At 34.0% G+C, this 18,741-nt stretch overlaps 2 protein-coding genes and 1 long non-coding RNA gene across 6 annotated transcripts; 2 read left to right on the top strand and 1 right to left on the bottom strand.

The window, feature by feature from the left end:
- Positions 1 to 783: 783 nt before the first annotated feature.
- LOC136350781 (SWI/SNF complex subunit SMARCC2-like) lies at positions 784 to 7,594 on the top strand. 2 transcript variants are annotated; one of them, XM_066302853.1, is made up of 8 exons: positions 784 to 994; positions 1,157 to 1,276; positions 1,948 to 2,061; positions 2,153 to 3,144; positions 3,695 to 4,143; positions 4,200 to 5,031; positions 5,084 to 5,212; positions 5,742 to 7,594. In XM_066302853.1, exons 1-8 carry the CDS (start codon positions 878 to 880, stop codon positions 5,761 to 5,763), a joined length of 2,775 nt encoding a protein of 924 aa, XP_066158950.1. In that variant the 5' UTR covers positions 784 to 877; the 3' UTR covers positions 5,764 to 7,594. The 2 variants fall into 2 exon arrangements, with proteins under 2 accessions (XP_066158950.1, XP_066158949.1); XM_066302852.1 differs by having other exon boundaries at positions 785 to 994; positions 2,141 to 3,144.
- A 152-nt stretch (positions 7,595 to 7,746) lies between these two features.
- Positions 7,747 to 16,078, top strand: LOC136350780 (SWI/SNF complex subunit SMARCC2-like). Of its 3 annotated transcripts, none has more exons than XM_066302850.1 (9): positions 7,747 to 8,121; positions 8,293 to 8,412; positions 9,534 to 9,647; positions 9,738 to 11,175; positions 13,207 to 13,497; positions 13,553 to 14,093; positions 14,144 to 14,296; positions 14,351 to 14,481; positions 15,444 to 16,078. In XM_066302850.1, exons 1-8 carry the CDS (start codon positions 8,005 to 8,007, stop codon positions 14,370 to 14,372), a joined length of 2,796 nt encoding a protein of 931 aa, XP_066158947.1. In that variant the 5' UTR covers positions 7,747 to 8,004; the 3' UTR covers positions 14,373 to 14,481; positions 15,444 to 16,078. The 3 variants fall into 3 exon arrangements, with proteins under 3 accessions (XP_066158947.1, XP_066158946.1, XP_066158948.1); XM_066302849.1 differs by having other exon boundaries at positions 9,726 to 11,175; XM_066302851.1 differs by lacking the exons at positions 7,747 to 8,121; positions 8,293 to 8,412 and having other exon boundaries at positions 9,702 to 11,175.
- LOC136350783 (uncharacterized) lies at positions 15,248 to 16,881 on the bottom strand. The gene is made up of 6 exons (XR_010734204.1): positions 16,731 to 16,881; positions 16,337 to 16,491; positions 16,061 to 16,098; positions 15,814 to 15,870; positions 15,531 to 15,580; positions 15,248 to 15,334 (listed from the first exon to the last, which is right to left on the bottom strand). It is a non-coding gene; the product is annotated as an uncharacterized lncRNA (long non-coding RNA).
- Positions 16,882 to 18,741: the final 1,860 nt, after the last annotated feature.

The following is an 18,741-nucleotide window of genomic DNA, read 5'->3' as shown; positions in this document are numbered from 1 at the left end:
TTTTTAGTGGTTGAAACTGATTTTAAACCTCAATCCGCAACAAATCTATGGGAATCACGTAGCGTCTATTTGGTTATTACTTTCATTTACAAAATCTACGAGATCCAGTTTTGAGTCAAGTAACCATTAGAAAGTTGAAACGGACGAAAATTAATGGAATCCCAATTGTGATACCATTTTAAATGTTGGCGTGGATAATGCGAAACTTTATATTACACTTCAGAAGTGCTAACAGGGGTGAGAGATTATTTGTATGATCTAATTAAAAAAATATATATTTACTATGATTCGTGAAGAACCATTTGTTTGATTTTTGAATAAAAATTTGTATATTTTGTTCTAGTAGAGTGGCGAGCAAAGTTAAGACAATTTCAGTTCATATACCCAAGGCTATTTTATAATGAATTATTCTTGTAAACTGTATTACTAAGAAGCAACTAAACAGATGACAATAACAAATCAATTGAGAATTAGGAAAACTTGTTCTAAACGTTCTAATAGATTTATTTACATCCGAAAGTACCTAAATTAGACTGTCAACAGTCAAATCCGTCCGGCGGTGCCAATTTTGTCCTGTAGTAAGTTTTTCAATATATATTTATCATGGACTCTTTTGACTCAGACATTTAAAATAAAAACAAAGCACGTATACATTGCTTTTCAACATTTTTTTTTTTAATTCAGCGTTCCAAAAACCTAGTGAATGTTCATAAATAATAATAATCACATATTATTAAAAAATATATCTTATTAATTAGCTTTTGATGTGGCAACGTCGCAACGAAGCTTCCTAACGATGCAAATAAAATCTCAAAAATGGTCGCCGGCCAGTAAAACGTTTGCGTTGTTTTCCATTATTTAGCAAAAAACTACAACAATGATGTCTATAGGGCCTAAAATGGATGGTGGCCCTAACACCAAATACTTTGATAGTCCAGAAACTCTAAATAACTTGGAGGGAGTCAAGAATTGGTTGCAAAAGAACGCTAAAAAGGTGAGACTATCCTATCGAGATTCCCTCATGAGCTTCACTTCTCCTTACAATTGACACCCTTTAAATCGGTTTTACTAAATTAAAAACTATCTGTTAAGTAGAATATAATATTAATAGAGAAGTATGTTTAAATATGGTAGAGATTTATTTAATAATTTTTAGTACATTAACAATGAGCCTATCACCAACAAATCTATATCTCAAACAGTTGTCCAGTTCTTGCAGTTTCAAGAGGATTTTCTGGGTAAAAAGACACAGAAACCCCCAATGACACGAATACCAGTAAGTTGATTAAAGTTACATGTTTTAATGTTACACAAACTTTCTTATGAAAGTTAGAAGTACCAATATGTATGTGAAATGTTGAATGAAAAGTTTCTTACATCATATGTAACAAAAGTACTCCTCATTTACATGTAATGTCTAATTTTCTCATGTGCATATTTTTGATTGCCAATTTTATTACTTAAGACTTAATTTTTGTAAACACAAACTGTACTGTTCTGTGTTACTGTAGAAGACATAATAAATTCATGTCTTGTTAGGTTTTAAATTGGAAAAATCTAACAAAAAACTTAATTGGCATTAATTATTTTTTTTCAATGCAATTTTAAGTTAAATTTAAAGATCATTTAAATATTTTGGTTAATCTAGATGTAAATCTTGGGCTACATAATGTAGTATTTAATTGTTTTTTTGGATAAGACACTCCAAAGAGTAAGATTTATGAACTCCTATTTACCTTCTATTCAATTATCAGCTGTCTATTATATAATATTATATAAGATTGTTATAATAAAAACAAACATTGCTGCTGTTATCTAGAAAGGCCATCATAAATGTTACCAATAGCAAAACTTTATGGTAAAAACCTAAAAAATAACTAAATAAACTTATATTTTTTTCTGTAGAATTTGAAATAGTTGCACTTATTGTTAATATCTATCTATTAGGTAAAATACTTCTTGGACTTCAAACCAGGTGGAGGTTTATGTCAAATGCTATCTGCTGCATATAAATTTAAGGCAGATCATGGTTGGAGGCGATTTGAAATTCCAACAGGCAAGGTAACATATTTCAACATAAAAAATATGTTTTCTGTTGTGTCTCATGTTAAATTTGGTTCTGTTTTGCTAAACGTTTTAGAATACTTCTAAGGTGGACAAAGTATATGAAATGTTTCAAGCAATGGAGAAGGCTTTAGTCCAAAGTAAATTATATATTCTTCCCATTATTTATATTGACACAAGTGTTGATAAAGGCATTTCTCAAAAAATTAAAGAATTAAGCAGAAAAAGAAATGGGCAAGTTGTGGATTCTGAGGAAAGTGCCACTCATATACTCTACAATCCCAGTGACTCTCAAGTTGAGGAGTATGGGAGACCAGTGCTAAAAAGAGATAAGATGGTTTTAATGCATTGGTATTATTTTCCTGATTCTTTTGACACATGGGTCAACCTTGAATCAGTTGGACTTGACAGTATGTCAGTTGATAGTTCTAGTCCGAGAACCGAACCATGGAGGGTGACTTATTCTTGGATTTTTGATACTGATCAGTACAATGAATGGATGTCTGAAGAGGACTATGAAGTAGATGAAACTGGGAAAAAAAAAGTTCACCCCAGGTTGATGACTGTTGAAGATCTAATGAATCCTTCAGAAGAGAGTAATAGCAAGAAAAAGGACCGTAAAAGAAAGAGGTCACCATCACCAAGGCGGGAGAAAAGAAAAAGTGGTAGAAATGCCCCTATGAACAAAAAGAGCAGCAAAGAGGATGAGGAAGATGCTACTAAAGACATGGAAGACCCTCTTCCAGAGCCAAATATTGTTGAAGTTAATCCTTCTCTCAACAACCAAGCTGCAAAGAAAGACCATGAATTGCAACCATTGAAGGGTGGTACTATAACAGAGCTTGATGAAGTAGAAGATAAAAATGAGGAAAATTCACAAACTGGAAAAACAAGTGAAGCCAATGCCCATGATGATGGTCAGGAAGATAATGTTACAGAACAAACCCATCATATCATAATTCCTTCATATTCTGCATGGTTTGACTATAATTCTGTACATGAAATTGAGAAGAGAGCTATGCCTGAATTCTTCAATGGAAAGAATAAATCAAAAACTCCTGAGATTTATCTTGCTTATAGGTTCGTATGGAATAGTATGGACATGCAATATTTGCAAATTCATGTTCACCCTTCATGAAATTCTTTATTATCTTCAAAGTTGGAGATGTTATTACCTGTTCTAGAAACACTTTTGTTGTTTTTGAAACTATCTCCTTATCTTAGATGTCTTAGGTAGATGTAATATGGTAAATGTAGTATGGTGAACATTGAATTTGTAATATATTGTCTTTTTTAGACTTTAAAAAATTATAAAGCATTATGGTACAACTGTGTACAAGGTGTCTGAGATAAGATGACCCACCCTCTTATTTGAATACTTTGCAGATTTTGTATTTATTGTTGAACTTGTCTAGCAAAGATATATCCAAATCTCTAATAACATGTATAGACTTTTTGATTCAAAAAAGACAAGTGTGGCTTTAATAAATACTGTGTATATGCATATATGTATAAAAAGTATTTGTGTTTAATATTTTTTTGAAAACCAGTTAGGTATCCATATAAAGGGGTAGGGTACGTACCTTGATATGTAACCTATAAATAAACTATGTAATGATACATATTTTAGGAATTTAATGTTAGACACCTATAGACTAAACCCTACAGAATACATAACGAGCACAGCATGCAGAAGAAATTTGGCCGGTGATGTGTGCGCTATCATGAGAGTACACGCCTTCTTAGAACAATGGGGTCTTATAAACTATCAGGTTGATTCAGATTCTCGTCCATCGCCTTTGGGTCCTCCGCCAACGTCGCATTTCCATATATTATCAGATACCCCTTCGGGGTTGCAGCCAGTGAATCCTCCTAAAACACCTCAACCCAGCGCCGCAAAGACTTTGCTAGATCTGGATAAAACTCAAGACATTAAAAAACATGAAGGTGCAGAGCCCCTGGCGAGTTTTGGTCTGAAATTGGATCAGTATTCTAAGAAACCTGCAGTATTGAGAAATAAGACGGCGGCTTCGTTAACTAGGGATTGGACTGAACAGGAAACCCTACTGTTATTAGAAGGTTTGCCTTAGATTGCCTCAATATGGTAATCATTCATCTAAATGTACTGTTTGTAGGTCTTGAAATGTACAAAGACGACTGGAATAAAGTCTGTGAGCATGTGGGTTCTAGAACGCAGGACGAATGTATACTGCACTTTCTCAGATTGCCAATTGAAGATCCTTATTTAGAAGACCCAGAAGCAGGAGGGGCCCTTGGACCTCTAGCTTATCAGCCTATTCCCTTCAGCAAAGCGGGAAACCCTATAATGTCAACAGTAGCCTTCCTAGCTTCAATAGTAGACCCCCGTGTTGCGGCAGCAGCTGCAAAATCGGCCATGAATGAATTTGCTAGCATCAAAGATGAAGTTCCAGCTGCAGTAATGGACGCGCACTTGAAGAGTGTCGAAGCTTCTTCAGCATCTGGTAAATATGATCCTGCGGCTAATTTGGCATTGACGGGAATAGCAGGAACTGCTCCGGAGAAAGAAGAAGAGCCCAAAAAGGAGAAGGAAGAGGAGGCTCCTGCAGAAAATAAAGAAGAGAAAGAGCAGGTCAAACAGGATCCTGAAGATGTCGAGATGCAACCCGCCACTTCTGAAGTAAAAGTGAAAGATAGTGAGATGCAGAGTGCGGCTGCTGCTGCTCTAGCTGCAGCTGCAGTGAAAGCAAAGCACTTGGCAGCGGTCGAAGAAAGAAAGATTAAATCTCTTGTGGCATTGTTGGTGGAGACCCAAATGAAAAAGTTGGAAATTAAGTTGAGGCACTTTGAAGAATTAGAAACAACTATGGAGAGGGAGCGAGAAGGACTTGAATATCAGAGGCAGCAACTCATAACGGAGAGGCAACAGTTTCACTTGGAGCAACTAAAAGCGGCGGAGTTTCGGGCTAGGCAGCAGGCTCACCAAAGGTGTGAAGTTTCTTTATTAAATTTTGCTTCAAAAAAGAAAAAAAATTTGTAGATTGCAATCGGAACATGGGCAGTGGCCGCCGCAACATCAATCGTCAGTGGCTTCGAATTCAAGTGATACGGGACCAAGTACAACCCCTACTCCTCCATCACCGCAAGCCACTCCTCACCATCATGTGGGGTAAGATTGATATTATTAATTCTGCATGGTTTTCTTTTTATAGTTTGTATTAGCTACTCTGGCATTCCTTAGAGAACTATTTTTTCTACAATTTAAAGTAAATCAAAAATACGCTAAACAACATAACTGTTAGGAACATTTTTGTGTTCCATTTGTATTATTATTTATATGGTGAGTTTATGTGTTATAAATATTTATTTTATGAGGTGATTTCAATTAGAACTCCAGAGTATTTTATTTTGGCAAATAGCTTAAAAATGATTAGAGATACAAAAACAGTATGAGGAACAAAAAAAATTTTAAATTGAGCAAAGTGTCTAACTTATTGATAATAAATAGTTGGTGGTAAAAAATGTTCTGAAAAGTAGTTGTGACTCGAGGAAAAATATTACCTAGATTTTAAAATTATTTTGATGTGCCAAGATGTGTCAACCATAAGATATAATAAATATTGCCTAGATTTTCTACTCAATGCCAAGAGTCCTGCTAATACAAACTAATTCACCCTGTACATGTTTTTGTTAATTAGAGACGGCCAGGACAGCGAGTGATGGTATCATCCAAAATAGTCATCTAACAAAGTCCTGTGATCTCGGAGTCATTAAGCGTGCATACGAATTGTTTGGTCTATTTCTACCACAAGGGTATGAAGATGATTGTAATTTGAATTGTAAAGCTGAATTGTGTAATGTTAATTGTGAAGTTGTGTATATAGTAATTTTGCTTATTCACACCAAACCGGAGGTGCCTAAATTTGAAATATTTTGGAATACTTCTAGCTAAAATTGCTTTAAGAAGCATGTTCTTAGTTCTCCATATATGTCGGGTGTTTATGCAACGCGGTCCTTCCCCTTTCAAATTTTTGCAAAACATTTGAACTGAAAATTTGAAGTTTTCATTATGTAATTTATTCACAATTTGTATTTTTTGCGATACATTGTTGTGAGGAAGATTATGCTCTTTCTGAATATATAAAGTTATCTGGAACCTTATATTTAAGATATTCAATTATGAGGCCATTTCCAGTTAAACCGGTAGTCGTCAATAACTCACACGCATATCGAGTCATTGCACAACTGTGACCATATTACATGATGAAAATCCAAAAATTGTGCAAACATTTTTAGGAGGGGGACGCTTTGACGAAACATCCGGTACGTCTACCGTCCATTTTATGACGTGCAAGCACCCCAAGTAATATGGATAATCACCAGAATCAAGCAAACAAAAAATAAAACTTAAATTTGTCAGATTATAAAGTGTCTTCAGTTAGATCAGCCTCTAGTTAATGTCTATTGGAAATGCAACTGGATGTCTGAGATACGGTTAAATTTCCATGCTTCTTATTTTTATAAATGAATTATTCAGATGAAAAGTTGTATAATGTCGAATAAATATTAATAAATTGACTTACACCACTTTTCTACTGGATAAATTCAATGATACACTAACTTGGACTAATCCCAAACACAGTAGAATTAGAGGTCCGTTTTTATTGAGAGCATATTATAAAGCTTTACCTGATTAATTTATTTAGGTTATTAATTTTATTTTAATCTGTTAATATTTTTATAAAAGATGACGTTTTTAGTTTGTAATACGTAAATACGTAGCAATTCAAGAAATAATTTTTTGTTTAAATAATTTTGTGCGTTTAAGGGGTTAACTACCTATATAATTAGTATAACTTTTTTTATTTTACATAATGGTAAGGAAAACATTTTATAACTGCCCTAGTCCTACTGGATTACTAATTTTTGTCATTTTTCTATGTAAAATAGATCATTGTCTTGTGGCTAATTACGATGGTCATATCTTTTTATGGTGGATTTATGATTTATTTAAGTAATTGTTAGATATATAGTGTGTTTTTAACGTACAACATGGGAGGTCACGTGTTAAATTTTTTATCTCGTATTGGTCTTTGTTCTACTAGGCTTAAAGCTAGGAAACTTGACAAATGTTAATTTGTCACTACTAAATTTTCGGAAGTCAATTGAGGGAAAAACAGCTTACAAAGGCACTAAAACATATATTTATTTTCTTAAAAGTTTTATTTTTTACATATTATTGAATATTGATGTTAATTTGAAAACACGTAAAAGCTGTAAACATTTAGATATGATACGTTTAAAAAGATTCAAATTTGAGAAAAACAAATGCACATTTTAAAACCTTTCGCATCTTTTTTAATTCAATTAATAATTTTAAATTAACACCTTCTAAGTTTTGTACCTTTAATTCTTAGAGAACACCGGCTATTATGGGATTACAAGTTAAACAGGCGAACTTCCACGTTGCATGTTCAAAAAATACACTGTGTGCTAATATATTTTTTAGTAAAATTGTAAAGTAGTTATTGAGTAAACTCTTTATAACAGACTGTTTATAGTAAAACTGTATACGCCTAACTCCAGACCTTAGTGCTCGTTACCGTATCTTGCACAGTTCCTTAGTATCCACACTCATAAAAATTTATAGGTCCTCTACCCTGAAAAACAGTTGAACTAAATGCAAAATTTGCTGCTACTGTATTATCATATTTCTGTACATTCAAAAGGATAGTTTTGATAAACCAAACCAAATTTTCTCTCCTTTTATCGTATGATAATAGACAGAAGCAAATATAACCGGATCAATACCTCAAAAATGTTTGTTTTCGACGTCATGACGTAACGATGGACGTCCGTCCACAATAAGATTTTGACTGTTTTGAGGCGTCTAGTATTTTTGAATAAACGCCGGTTTTCTAAGCGTTTCTTTAAAAAAATATAATCGAGACTTTAGGAAAAATGTTGTCCGTGGGGCCTAAAATGGATGGGGGTCCTAACACAAAATATTTTGAGACCCCAGAAACATTGAACTCCCTTGAAGGGGTGAAGAACTGGTTGCAAAAGAATGCAAAGAAGGTGAAGACACTTGATTTATGTTTTATTTCAATGTTTTCTGTAGGTACTAAATTACGGGAAATTAACCATAAGAGAAACTGATATATTTTTTCAGTTAGTTGTGCTTCTTTGTTCATTTATAATTATAATTTTAATAAAATTTGTGTTCCTAGTGGTAACCTCACTTTTCAGTACATCAACAATGAGCCCCTCACTAATAAGATCATTGCTCAAACTGTGGTCCAGTTTTTGCAATTTCAAGAAGACTTCCTTGGTAAAAAAGCTCAGAAGCCCTCCATGACCCGTATACCTGTAAGTACTTATATCACATTTTGCAATTTCTTGATTTGTTAAGTCACAGAAAAAACATGTCTTTAAAGGAACTTCAAATATAGAAATCTTTCTACAGGTTGTCCCAGAAATAAGTGCCACGCATTAAGGGGTAAATACTGATACAATATAAAAAAATCATTTAAACCTGTATTTTAAAAGTGAAAGCTTCTATGGTGCAGGTAATATACAGTGAATGAAATAAAGATGCCCGTCATTGACATCTCGTAAACGGTAATAGTTACAGATTTGCGAAATTATTTTTAATTTTACAGTTATTTAGAAAAAACAATTTTAGAATTTCTTTAAAATTTTTTACTCTACTATTATGAAACTATGATAAAAGAAGGATGTAAATTAAAACCACTTTTCCATTTCAATTTTTTATAATATTCAACATGACGGTTTTGGTTTCAATCTATGACATTTTATTTGACAAAAATGATGAACTATTTTTCTAAATACACCTCTGGTAATTTTTGTAACATGCCTAAAAGAAACCTAAGAACCTCTGGATAAATTTCAACATCCAAGTCAAACAGGAAACTCGTTTAACTTTTGAAAAGCTTTTGATGAAATATTTAATTTTCAACTATTCATTTAATAAAGTAAAGTGTTATATTTACCTGTAAACTCTAAAAACAACAATCGAAACCTCTCCATTTAATTTAAACCATAAATCCATCTTACGCCTCTACCATCTTAAGATCTATTTACAACCAAATTTACTATTTGTTTCTGGGACGTTCGATACAACAACAATATAATGACCCTTTTAATTTAATAATCTTGATTGATAAATAATATAATTATAATAATAAATAGATGCATTAAGGAACAAGTTGTATAAGACAGCACGTGACATACCGATCCAAACATGCTATGCATGAGTACTCTAATGGCCTTACGAAATGCGAATCTTATATACGTGACTTCTAAGTGATGTTGTATTTACGTCAGCTTGCTACTGGGTACACAGTTAGGATATTCTGTACTTCCTTTTTTAATTGAACATTTTGCGCATGTAATTTGAGTAAATTCTAAATTTACCACAAAATCTCACAGACACATAATTATCACTGAACTATTTAAAACAATTTTAGGTAAAATATTTCCTGGATTTTAAACCTGGCGGAGGCTTATGCCAGATATTAATAGCCGCCTTTAAATTTAAAACTGATCATGGTTGGAGACGGTTTGAAATACCTTCTGGCAAGGTATGTCTATAAAGCATGAATCTTGCTGGGTGTTGTGTTTTTATTTAAAAAAAGGTTCTGTTTTGCTGAATATTTTAGAACACCTCAAAGTTGGATAAAATATTTGAGATGCTTCAATCAATGGAAAGAACCTTAATTCAAAGCAAACTATATTCATATCCTATTGTTTGTATTACTCCTAGTGTCGATAAAATTATCGCTCAAAAAGTAAAAGAAATTGTAAGAAGAAGAAATGGGCATATAGTTGAAAGTGACGAAAACGCCACTCATATTATTTGTAATATATCTGATGCCCCTGTAGAGGAGTATGGGAGGCCTGTTCTAAAAAGAGATAAAATGGTTTTGATGCACTGGTACTACTTCCCTGACTCCTTTGATACCTGGGTGAATACTGACTCAGTTGGTCTAGATGGAGTCTCGATTGAAAGCCCCAGTCCTAGATTGGGTCCGTGGCATATTACATATTCCTGGATTTTTGATACCGATCAGTATAATGAATGGATGTCAGAGGAAGACTACGAGGTAGATGAATCTGGCAGGAAGAAGATTCATCCAAGATTAATGTCTGTAGAAGACCTTATCAATCCCGATGATGGTAATAAAAAGAAAAGGGAGTATAAGAGGAAACGGTCACCCTCGCCTGCTTCTAAAATAGTGAAGAGGAAAAGCAGTAGAGGTCTAGGGTTTTGTAAGAAAAATAGCCGAGATGATGAATCGGAAGACCTAACAAAGGATATGGAAGACCCTTTGGCTGACGCTAACATTACTGAAGTGTCATCTTCTCCCAACAGCCAAGGAGCCTCTAAGAAAGATGGCGACCAACTAAAAAATAGTACTATAATAGAATTAGATGAATCTGAGGACAAAACTGAGGACAATTCTCAAACCGGAAAAACAAGTGATAGCAATAATCCAGATGATGGATTGGAAGATAATGTTACTGAACAAACTCATTACATTATAATCCCTTCATACTCATCATGGTTTGACTACAATTCTGTCCACGAAATTGAAAAAAGGGCTATGGGAGAATTCTTCAACTCCCGTAATAAGTCTAAAACTCCAGAAATTTATATGGCATACCGAAACTTCATGGTTGACACTTATAGACTTAATCCTACAGAGTACATAACTAGCACAGCCTGCAGGAGAAATCTTGCAGGGGACGTTTGTGCTATCATGAGAGTACACGCATTTTTAGAGCAATGGGGTCTCATAAATTACCAAGTTGATTCAGATTCCAGACCTTCACCAATGGGACCACCTCCAACGTCACACTTCCATGTATTATCAGATACTCCTTCGGGGCTACAGCCCAATATTGGCACCAAAACACTTCAACCAAGCGTAGCAAAAAGTGTTTTAGATTTAGATAAAATGCATGATTATAAGAAAGAAAATGAACCTTTGAGTAATTTTGGTCTTAAGTTGGATCAGTACTCTAAAAAGCCTATGGTGCTTAGGCATAAAACTGCAGCTTCTTTGGCTAGAGATTGGACTGAACAAGAGACTTTGCTACTTTTAGAAGGTAGGTAATTAGGAAACACCACAAACATAAGACATGTGTTAAGAGTGGTTCTTCGCTCTTTCATTTTAAAGGATTCATCTGGAAGTTGCCTATAACTGATTATTCAATTTTCGTATCTTTCCCTATCTAATTTGGGTATAATCCTGTATTATTGCTTTTAAATCTGAATTAATTCGAAATAATTGTCTACCGGGTATTTGGTTGGTCGATGTAGATATTTATACATGTGACCGCACATGCAAATTAAAACTAGCAAATAATTAACTTCGAACAATACTTCCAGGAATGGCAAGCTGCGTTTAGACGTGTCGGGATGATAAAAATGGCCATCAAAATAGGAAAGTACCAAAATGTACTTAATGTGAATAAATAGTCAATACTATTATAATACGAATAGCGAAATTATTGTAGATCATAATTCAGGATTATAGACGGAATTACAGACGTTCGGCTATAGTTGGATTTGGTTTATTCACTTTTGCTGAATTCACAGTTCCAGTCTCTGAAAACATTTATTAGCTAAATACACTGCTAACAGTTGTAGATAAATCTAAAATTCCTAATAGTTGCAAGTACAAATAACTAAGTTTATAATGTATTAATAGCTAGTTAACATCCCTTGGCAGGGAACTAAACTAAAATCTCTGAGTAGCAATATTTTAGTCAGTATAGCGCGAACGATTTCGCGGAATAAGAATTAACTCATAAAAAAATTATTAATAAAAATGGTCATTTAAAAAATCAAGGTGCGTGCAAACCCAGATGATGAGATGGCTGTTGACCGAGATTCCAGTTAATAGCTGCAATTGAAAATACGTAGTGCTCCTTTAAAGGACCTGAGGTTAATGCAGCTGGCCAGCCCATATCGTGCTACGTGCTTATTACCGTTATTAAATTGCGTTTATAAAAGAAGTGCTTATTTTAACGTGAATAAGGAATAATAGTATATTATTTACTTTTTCTTTGATCCATAATTTGAAAGATATATCAAACACGCATAGCGTTTTTTTGCTTAATTTTCGAAATATTGTTGAGGATCAACAATAGAAGGGAAGTGTTTGATTATGTTTTAGAAAATGAATTACCAACTTTGTGTTGTACTGATGAACTTTCAAAAAGAACGTAATATGAGCTAAATAGAGTTTCGTCCACAAAATGAACGTTCAGTTTCCTTATAAAATAAAGGAGAGAATTTTCTTGTACTTAAGATTTTATGTTCCCCTTAATTAAGTACATTATTTAATTTTAAATTCAATGAATATGTAAAAGTCCCACCAATCAGGTTTCTACATCTTGAAAATGTCTTTCTTTGGGCTTTACTATAATTAAACCTTAAGGTATTGTTAGGAGGCGTCAAATTTGCGCTCCTAAGCGTCCAATCTTGTTTCCGACTCTGATATAAATTCAACAAAACAGTGTCATCCGCATAGCAAAAACATCCGATGTGAAAGAGGTAAAATCAAAGAGATCGTTAAGGTACACGAAGAAAAGTAGCGGTCTTAGGGCGGAAGTTTGTAGTACTCATCTTCAACTGGTGTCTATGAGAAGAGGGGTATGGATCCAGAAACTAGAGAAGTTGTTTCCTTCTTACCGATTGAAACAGTTTTTTCACAAGAAGACCATGCGGGATACAGTTGAATGCCTTACTCAAATGCCGCAGCGCCAGACCAATGCACTATCTTATTTCAGAAAACATCTCCTACAAGTAGGTAAGGTGATTGATCAATTGACCATACGGAGGAGTCGTCACTGATCATGTGTCCAAATATCTACGTCGACAAAGCAAAGACTCTACGTAATCCCTCAACTCTCCTAAACCTGGGAATGAAAGTTTCCTTTTTGTCCTGAACTAATACCCAATATTCTATATATTACATTTCTTTAGAATTGTCTACTTGCTAAAATTAATCGGAACCTTCAGGGAATTTGAATGCTTTTGAGTACTTTCCCCTTAAGGGAAATAATTGAGGAAATATCAGTTGCCACGTTTCCCTCGACAAATCCATTACCTTATTTTCCGATCATGACTAGGTTTGGAAATGTACAAAGATGACTGGAACAAAGTATGCGAGCACGTAGGATCTAGAACTCAAGACGAATGCATCCTCCATTTCCTAAGGCTTCCAATTGAAGACCCTTATCTAGAAGAACTGGAAATAGGAGGAGCCCTAGGGCCTTTGGCTTACCAACCAATACCATTTAGCAAAGCTGGCAACCCCATTATGTCTACTGTAGCCTTTCTGGCATCTATTGTGGACCCGAGAGTGGCTTCAGCAGCTGCTAAATCTGCCATGACAGAATTCGCCAACATTAAAGATGAAGGTTCGCAAAAATATCCAATCAGTCAGTGATGAAATGACCATCAAATTTTTATTAGTTCCAGCCTCAGTAATGGATGCTCACTTAAAAAATGTCGAAGCGTCATCTGCATCTGGCAAGTACGATCCAGCTGCAAATTTGGCACTAACCGGAATAGCTGGCACTGCTATAGAGAAGGAAGATGAACCAAAGAAGGAAAAAGAAGATGAGATCACAGGAGAACCCAAAGAAGAGAAAAGAGACATGAAGACTGATCCGGATGAAGGAGGATTACAAAACTTGCCCGTTGAAATAAAAGTTAAAGACAGCGAAATGCAGAGCGCAGCTGCAGCAGCTCTAGCAGCTGCAGCTGTGAAAGCTAAACATTTGGCTGCTGTAGAAGAACGGAAAATTAAGTCCCTCGTAGCTTTATTGGTTGAGACTCAGATGAAGAAGCTGGAGATTAAATTGCGGCATTTTGAGGAACTGGAAGCTACAATGGAAAGAGAACGTGAAGGACTTGAGTATCAGAGGCAACAGCTTATTACTGAGAGGCAACAGTTTCATCTAGAGCAGCTGAAGGCAGCAGAGTTTAGAGCAAGACAGCAAGCTCATCAGAGGTCAGAGGAGGTGATTGTTTAAAAACACTCTTACAAGGATCTGTTTTAAGATTACAAGCAGAGCAAGGGCAGTGGCCGGCGCAAAATCAGTCTTCGACTGGGTCAAATTCAAGCGATACTGGGCCCAGTACCACCCCAACTCCACCTTCTCCTCAAGCATCAGCTGTTTCATCCCCTCAGACTCCACCCCATCATCACATTGGGTACTTTTATAATTTTATTTAAAGTTAAATTAAAAACTCGATATTTAATTACAGAGATGGGCAGGACAGCGAGTGAAGTGAAAAATACTTTTGATTTGATCTCAGGTTTGAACGATGAATATCGAGCCGAGTGGCAGTTAAATTAGGGTCTATAGGGCTCAGAGTACTGTGTGGTATGTAAGTAGGTAAGAATTATTAAAGTTATTTTAATATCTCAATATTGTGCTTAACATTATTCTACATACATTCATGATTGTTTTCTAGAATTTAGAAATTCTGTTTAGAATAATGTTTCACTAGATTGATTGAGTTTCCAGAAAGGTTTTACAGTGGAAAGTATTCATTCTAGATGTTCCTAAAAATTATCTATTGTCGTATGTAAGTCTATTCTTAGAAACTTCAGTACCCAAAAGCTGTTGAACCGGCGATTACATTCAATAGAGCTGATGAGGTAATGACCAAAAGGCAATTTCCGTCATTATACTTTACATTAGCCATTTTGGAATGTTCATGAGATAAATAACTTTTTATATATATTATTTACTTATTTATTAACATCTAGTTATATCATAATACAGCATATAGTATGTAATGTATAGTAAATCTATAGTTCTGAAAAATACTTGAACTATCACTTCAGCCACACTCAAAGCACTAAAATCTATCTAGTACTGGCCCCCAAAAACCGGAACTAGTGGAATTGTACTGCGAGTCTCTTGGATAGCATAACTTCGTTCACATAATTAAACTAAAGCATTGCGCCATCCTTGGACATTACAGTGTGTAGCAGATGTATGAAGTGCTAGCAAATATTTTATCCGCGTTGAGTGATAAATTTATTTAATTCCTACAGACTTCCTAAAATTCGCACGATGTTTTCAGAATTACGGTCTAACGGGAAGGAACATAAAACCCAAAATTGTTTTTCGGGAGAAAAATTAAAGTCAGCAGTATTAAAAATGTTATTTATAATACAGCGTATTCTATAACATAAATATATCTACAGACGAATAATCAAGGAAGTCTCTGTCTGGAAGTCTGTAAAATAATACAGTTAATATTAGATAACATTGCTATAAAATCGTTTACTATATTAACGCAAAGCCATAGGAATATCAGAAAATACAATCATCAAAATGTTTTTCAGTCGGGAAAAGAAGACAAAAGTTTAGATGAATCATCATTTTGGTGCGACCAACGTAAAAATTTTATACTTTTGACTGGATCTACATACCTGGCAAATTTCGGAGGGCCTTCGAAAGTTTTTAGTTGTCAGCAGCTAGTCTGAAACAAATATAATCTCTTGGTTATAGCCTGATAATTTTCATTGTCAATAATATTAAATTTAGAATGAAATGTCAAAATACCTTCGTACATGACAGTAATACATTTGCCATTAAAAGTAGGATATTTTTATTTTTTTAGCAAGGTTTTCACACCAATTTGGGAATGAGAAACCCTAACTAGCTCTAGACACTTGCAAAAATATTCAAACTTCTTTGTTTTATATTACTCACATTTATTTTTTCCCCTCCAGGTACTGACGAAAAATGCTTCCCTATCATGTGGATTTCCTGCAAGAATAACAAATAAATTATTGTTTATCTTATCCTTACCTTGCCACACTGAGTGTTTTTGTCACACAGCAACAACCTCTATATTTTTCCCACATATTTGAACGTTTAACTAATTTGATTTATAAATCATAAAACTGTCTGAGCATGAATATGTAGCAACAAGAAAAATATATTAACTAATAGTTACCTATTTTGTGTGCTTTAGGGCTGAGACGCAGTCATTCCCTAGGTGAACGAAATATTTGTCTTAGTACTTAAATAATACAAAGCAATAATGTTTATGATCACAATTTTAAAAAACTATGTCAGAAATATTGCCCTGTTTTGGATGCTTTTAAAGCCCAAGACAATACTCCTATTCTCTTTTCCACACACATGAACGTTCCACTAATTAAAAGAATGCATTAAGGAACTGCCTGAGCGTGGACTTTTAATATTAATTATAAGTTGTATGAATGTTTACCTCAGATATGATGAAAATCAAGTCATATGTAATGGCAATTTTTCTTTATTCTTCATGGTTTTGCCGACACAGGCATTATATGGCTCTATTGGATCCGTTAAGACATAGGAAGAGCTATAGCCGAGACGCTTCAATTGTGTAAAAGGATAAGGAATCTAGATATAAAAAATCTTTAGATATTTACAATCCTTATTTAATGATATTAAATTGACGTTGAAAAAGAATATATATTTGAAACTTTTGCATGCCATGTGGCTTGTTATGCCTTAATTAGATATTTTCCTAAGTAGCTCTGAATATAATTTGACTATTAAATTGAATCAGTTCATAGGTAAAGTAGCACTCTTTAAAAACAAATTTTCTCATTCAAAATAAAATTCAAATATGCACCTACCTGTACAATCTGCATTGCGAACCGACCACGTGAACCCTGTACTGCTTCAACAGAAGCGTCGATGGAAAGACCACTTATGCTTTCAGTTGAATAGATATTCGATCCTACTTATAAGCGCTTGCGCTGTTTATTATCTCAGTGAAGTAAGACGTACAAATATCGTCTGTTCTACATAGACAAATATTAAAAATAATCAGAAATGTGCGCAGAATACCGATCGGCACTCCTTACACGTATTCCTAACGTTTTCTGATGATAGGAAATTGATTTTCTACCCTGTTGTAACAAAGCGATACTTGAGAACGCCTTCTAGTGACTACCTGCTATACTATCATGTATGGAACTTAATTAGACTTCTGTAATTACTATTTAACTAACATTGTACCGTAGGCCACCAGATGGTACAAGTATGAATAACACTGGTTTATACAATATTTGTTGCCGGTTACTGATGATATGTTCAATTCAAAAATGCAAGTAATTTTTAAAAATCAAATTTTGTTTTTGATTTAAAGGTAATTAAAGTTAAGGAAAGAAATAGAAAGTTTTTAGTGAAAAATTATTTTATTAAAATAATATAACTTGTTAGCTTCTAAAAAGCTGCATTTTAAAGCCTTTCTGTTATGTCTAGTGTTGCAAAAATGACGCATCAGAGACCAGCAATAGTCGGACATCATACGCGTATCTCAAAAACCTTGGTAACGCTCCTCAATGACATGTAAATCTTGACGCATACGTTCTTCACTCATATCTAAGTTGTCAGGAAACTTATCAAGATGACTATGAAGAAAGTGAAATTTTATACTCATGCTACATCCAATTTTTTTTATTATAGCAGTAGATTTACTAATTCGACGTGATTATCTGATTTTCTATTACCCAAAACATTTTGTATTACTAAAACAAAAGCCTTCCAAGCATTTGATTTAATATGACTTATCGAATTCATGAAGTTGATATCTTGCATAAGTTGTCTGATTCAAGAACCATAAAAAAAACCTGCTTTTAACTTTTCCATTGTAAGCTGAGGAAATGTTCGGCAAATGTATGAGAAACAGTTCCCACTTTTGTCAACACATTTGGAAAACTGTTTTATAATTCCTAGTTTTATATGTAATGATGGTAGGATGATTTCGTCTCGAGATATCAATGGATTGTGAATCACATTTTGTTTACCAGGTGTCATATATTCTCTCAAAGACCAATTCCTTATTACCCAATGATCATCTTTGGTTCTGCTATCCCAGAAACATATGAAACATGGGACCTGAGTGTACCCATTTTGTCGACCAAGAAGAATGTTAACCATTTTCAAATCAACACAACCTATTGATGTTTATGATACTTCAATTTTTCCAAAATTAATTTCAAAATTAATGAAACGCTACAATATTCCTCTTTCAATTTTGTGCTATGAGCAATAGATGTTCCAGCGTATTTATTTCCATTATATAACAAAATGCATTTGAGGGTACGTTTTGAACTATCAATAAACAAACACTATTCATTTGGTTCATATTGCGTCAAACCCATAATTATCAACAAACTCTTGATTTCTAAACAGAATACAATTTTGTCATCATGGTCAAAAAAACAGCGTAAGTTTTTCTCTCGTCCTCTATAAAAAGTAATTTTTGCGCCTGGAGAAGGTAAATTTTCTTCTTTTAACCGTGATGCCAACAATTCTGATGATTGCTTAGAAAGATTTAAATCTCTTGCAAGATCATCTAGTTCATTTTGCGACAAGGGTTCAGGTTTTTCGTCTGATAAACTTTCAAAATCAGTTTCTGTTGATGCAGAACCTACATTTTCTGTTATTTCATATTCAGATACATTGTCAATAACTAGAACTGAAGGAATTGGAACGTCAACCGAATGTTGTATGGGACGCTACACAGATGCAGTATTTGGATACCGCCATTTAATTCGATTTCTACTGTTTATATCTTTTATATCGACTCTACAAAAATAACAATTATCTAGATGATTTTTTGGTTTTTGTCAAATAGTT

This window comes from Euwallacea fornicatus, chromosome 3, assembly GCF_040115645.1.
Source record: "Euwallacea fornicatus isolate EFF26 chromosome 3, ASM4011564v1, whole genome shotgun sequence".
In the NCBI taxonomy this organism is placed as follows: domain Eukaryota; kingdom Metazoa; phylum Arthropoda; class Insecta; order Coleoptera; family Curculionidae; genus Euwallacea; species Euwallacea fornicatus.
Note: the sequence above shows the minus strand (reverse complement) of the source record. Positions and strands in the feature narration are given on the sequence as shown.

Bases quoted from the DNA above. Each gene is read 5' to 3' on its own strand.
- LOC136350781 (XM_066302852.1), top strand. From the start codon at position 878: ATGATGTCTATAGGGCCTAAAATGGATGGTGGCCCTAACACCAAATAC. The intron at 3,145-3,694 runs GTTCGTATGGAA...TACATATTTTAG, and splicing joins GAGATTTATCTTGCTTATAG to GAATTTAATGTTAGACACCT. The intron at 5,032-5,083 runs GTGTGAAGTTTC...AAAAATTTGTAG, and splicing joins AGGCAGCAGGCTCACCAAAG to ATTGCAATCGGAACATGGGC.
- LOC136350780 (XM_066302849.1), top strand. From the start codon at position 8,005: ATGTTGTCCGTGGGGCCTAAAATGGATGGGGGTCCTAACACAAAATAT. The intron at 11,176-13,206 runs GTAGGTAATTAG...GATCATGACTAG, and splicing joins GACTTTGCTACTTTTAGAAG to GTTTGGAAATGTACAAAGAT. The intron at 14,094-14,143 runs GTCAGAGGAGGT...ATCTGTTTTAAG, and splicing joins AGACAGCAAGCTCATCAGAG to ATTACAAGCAGAGCAAGGGC.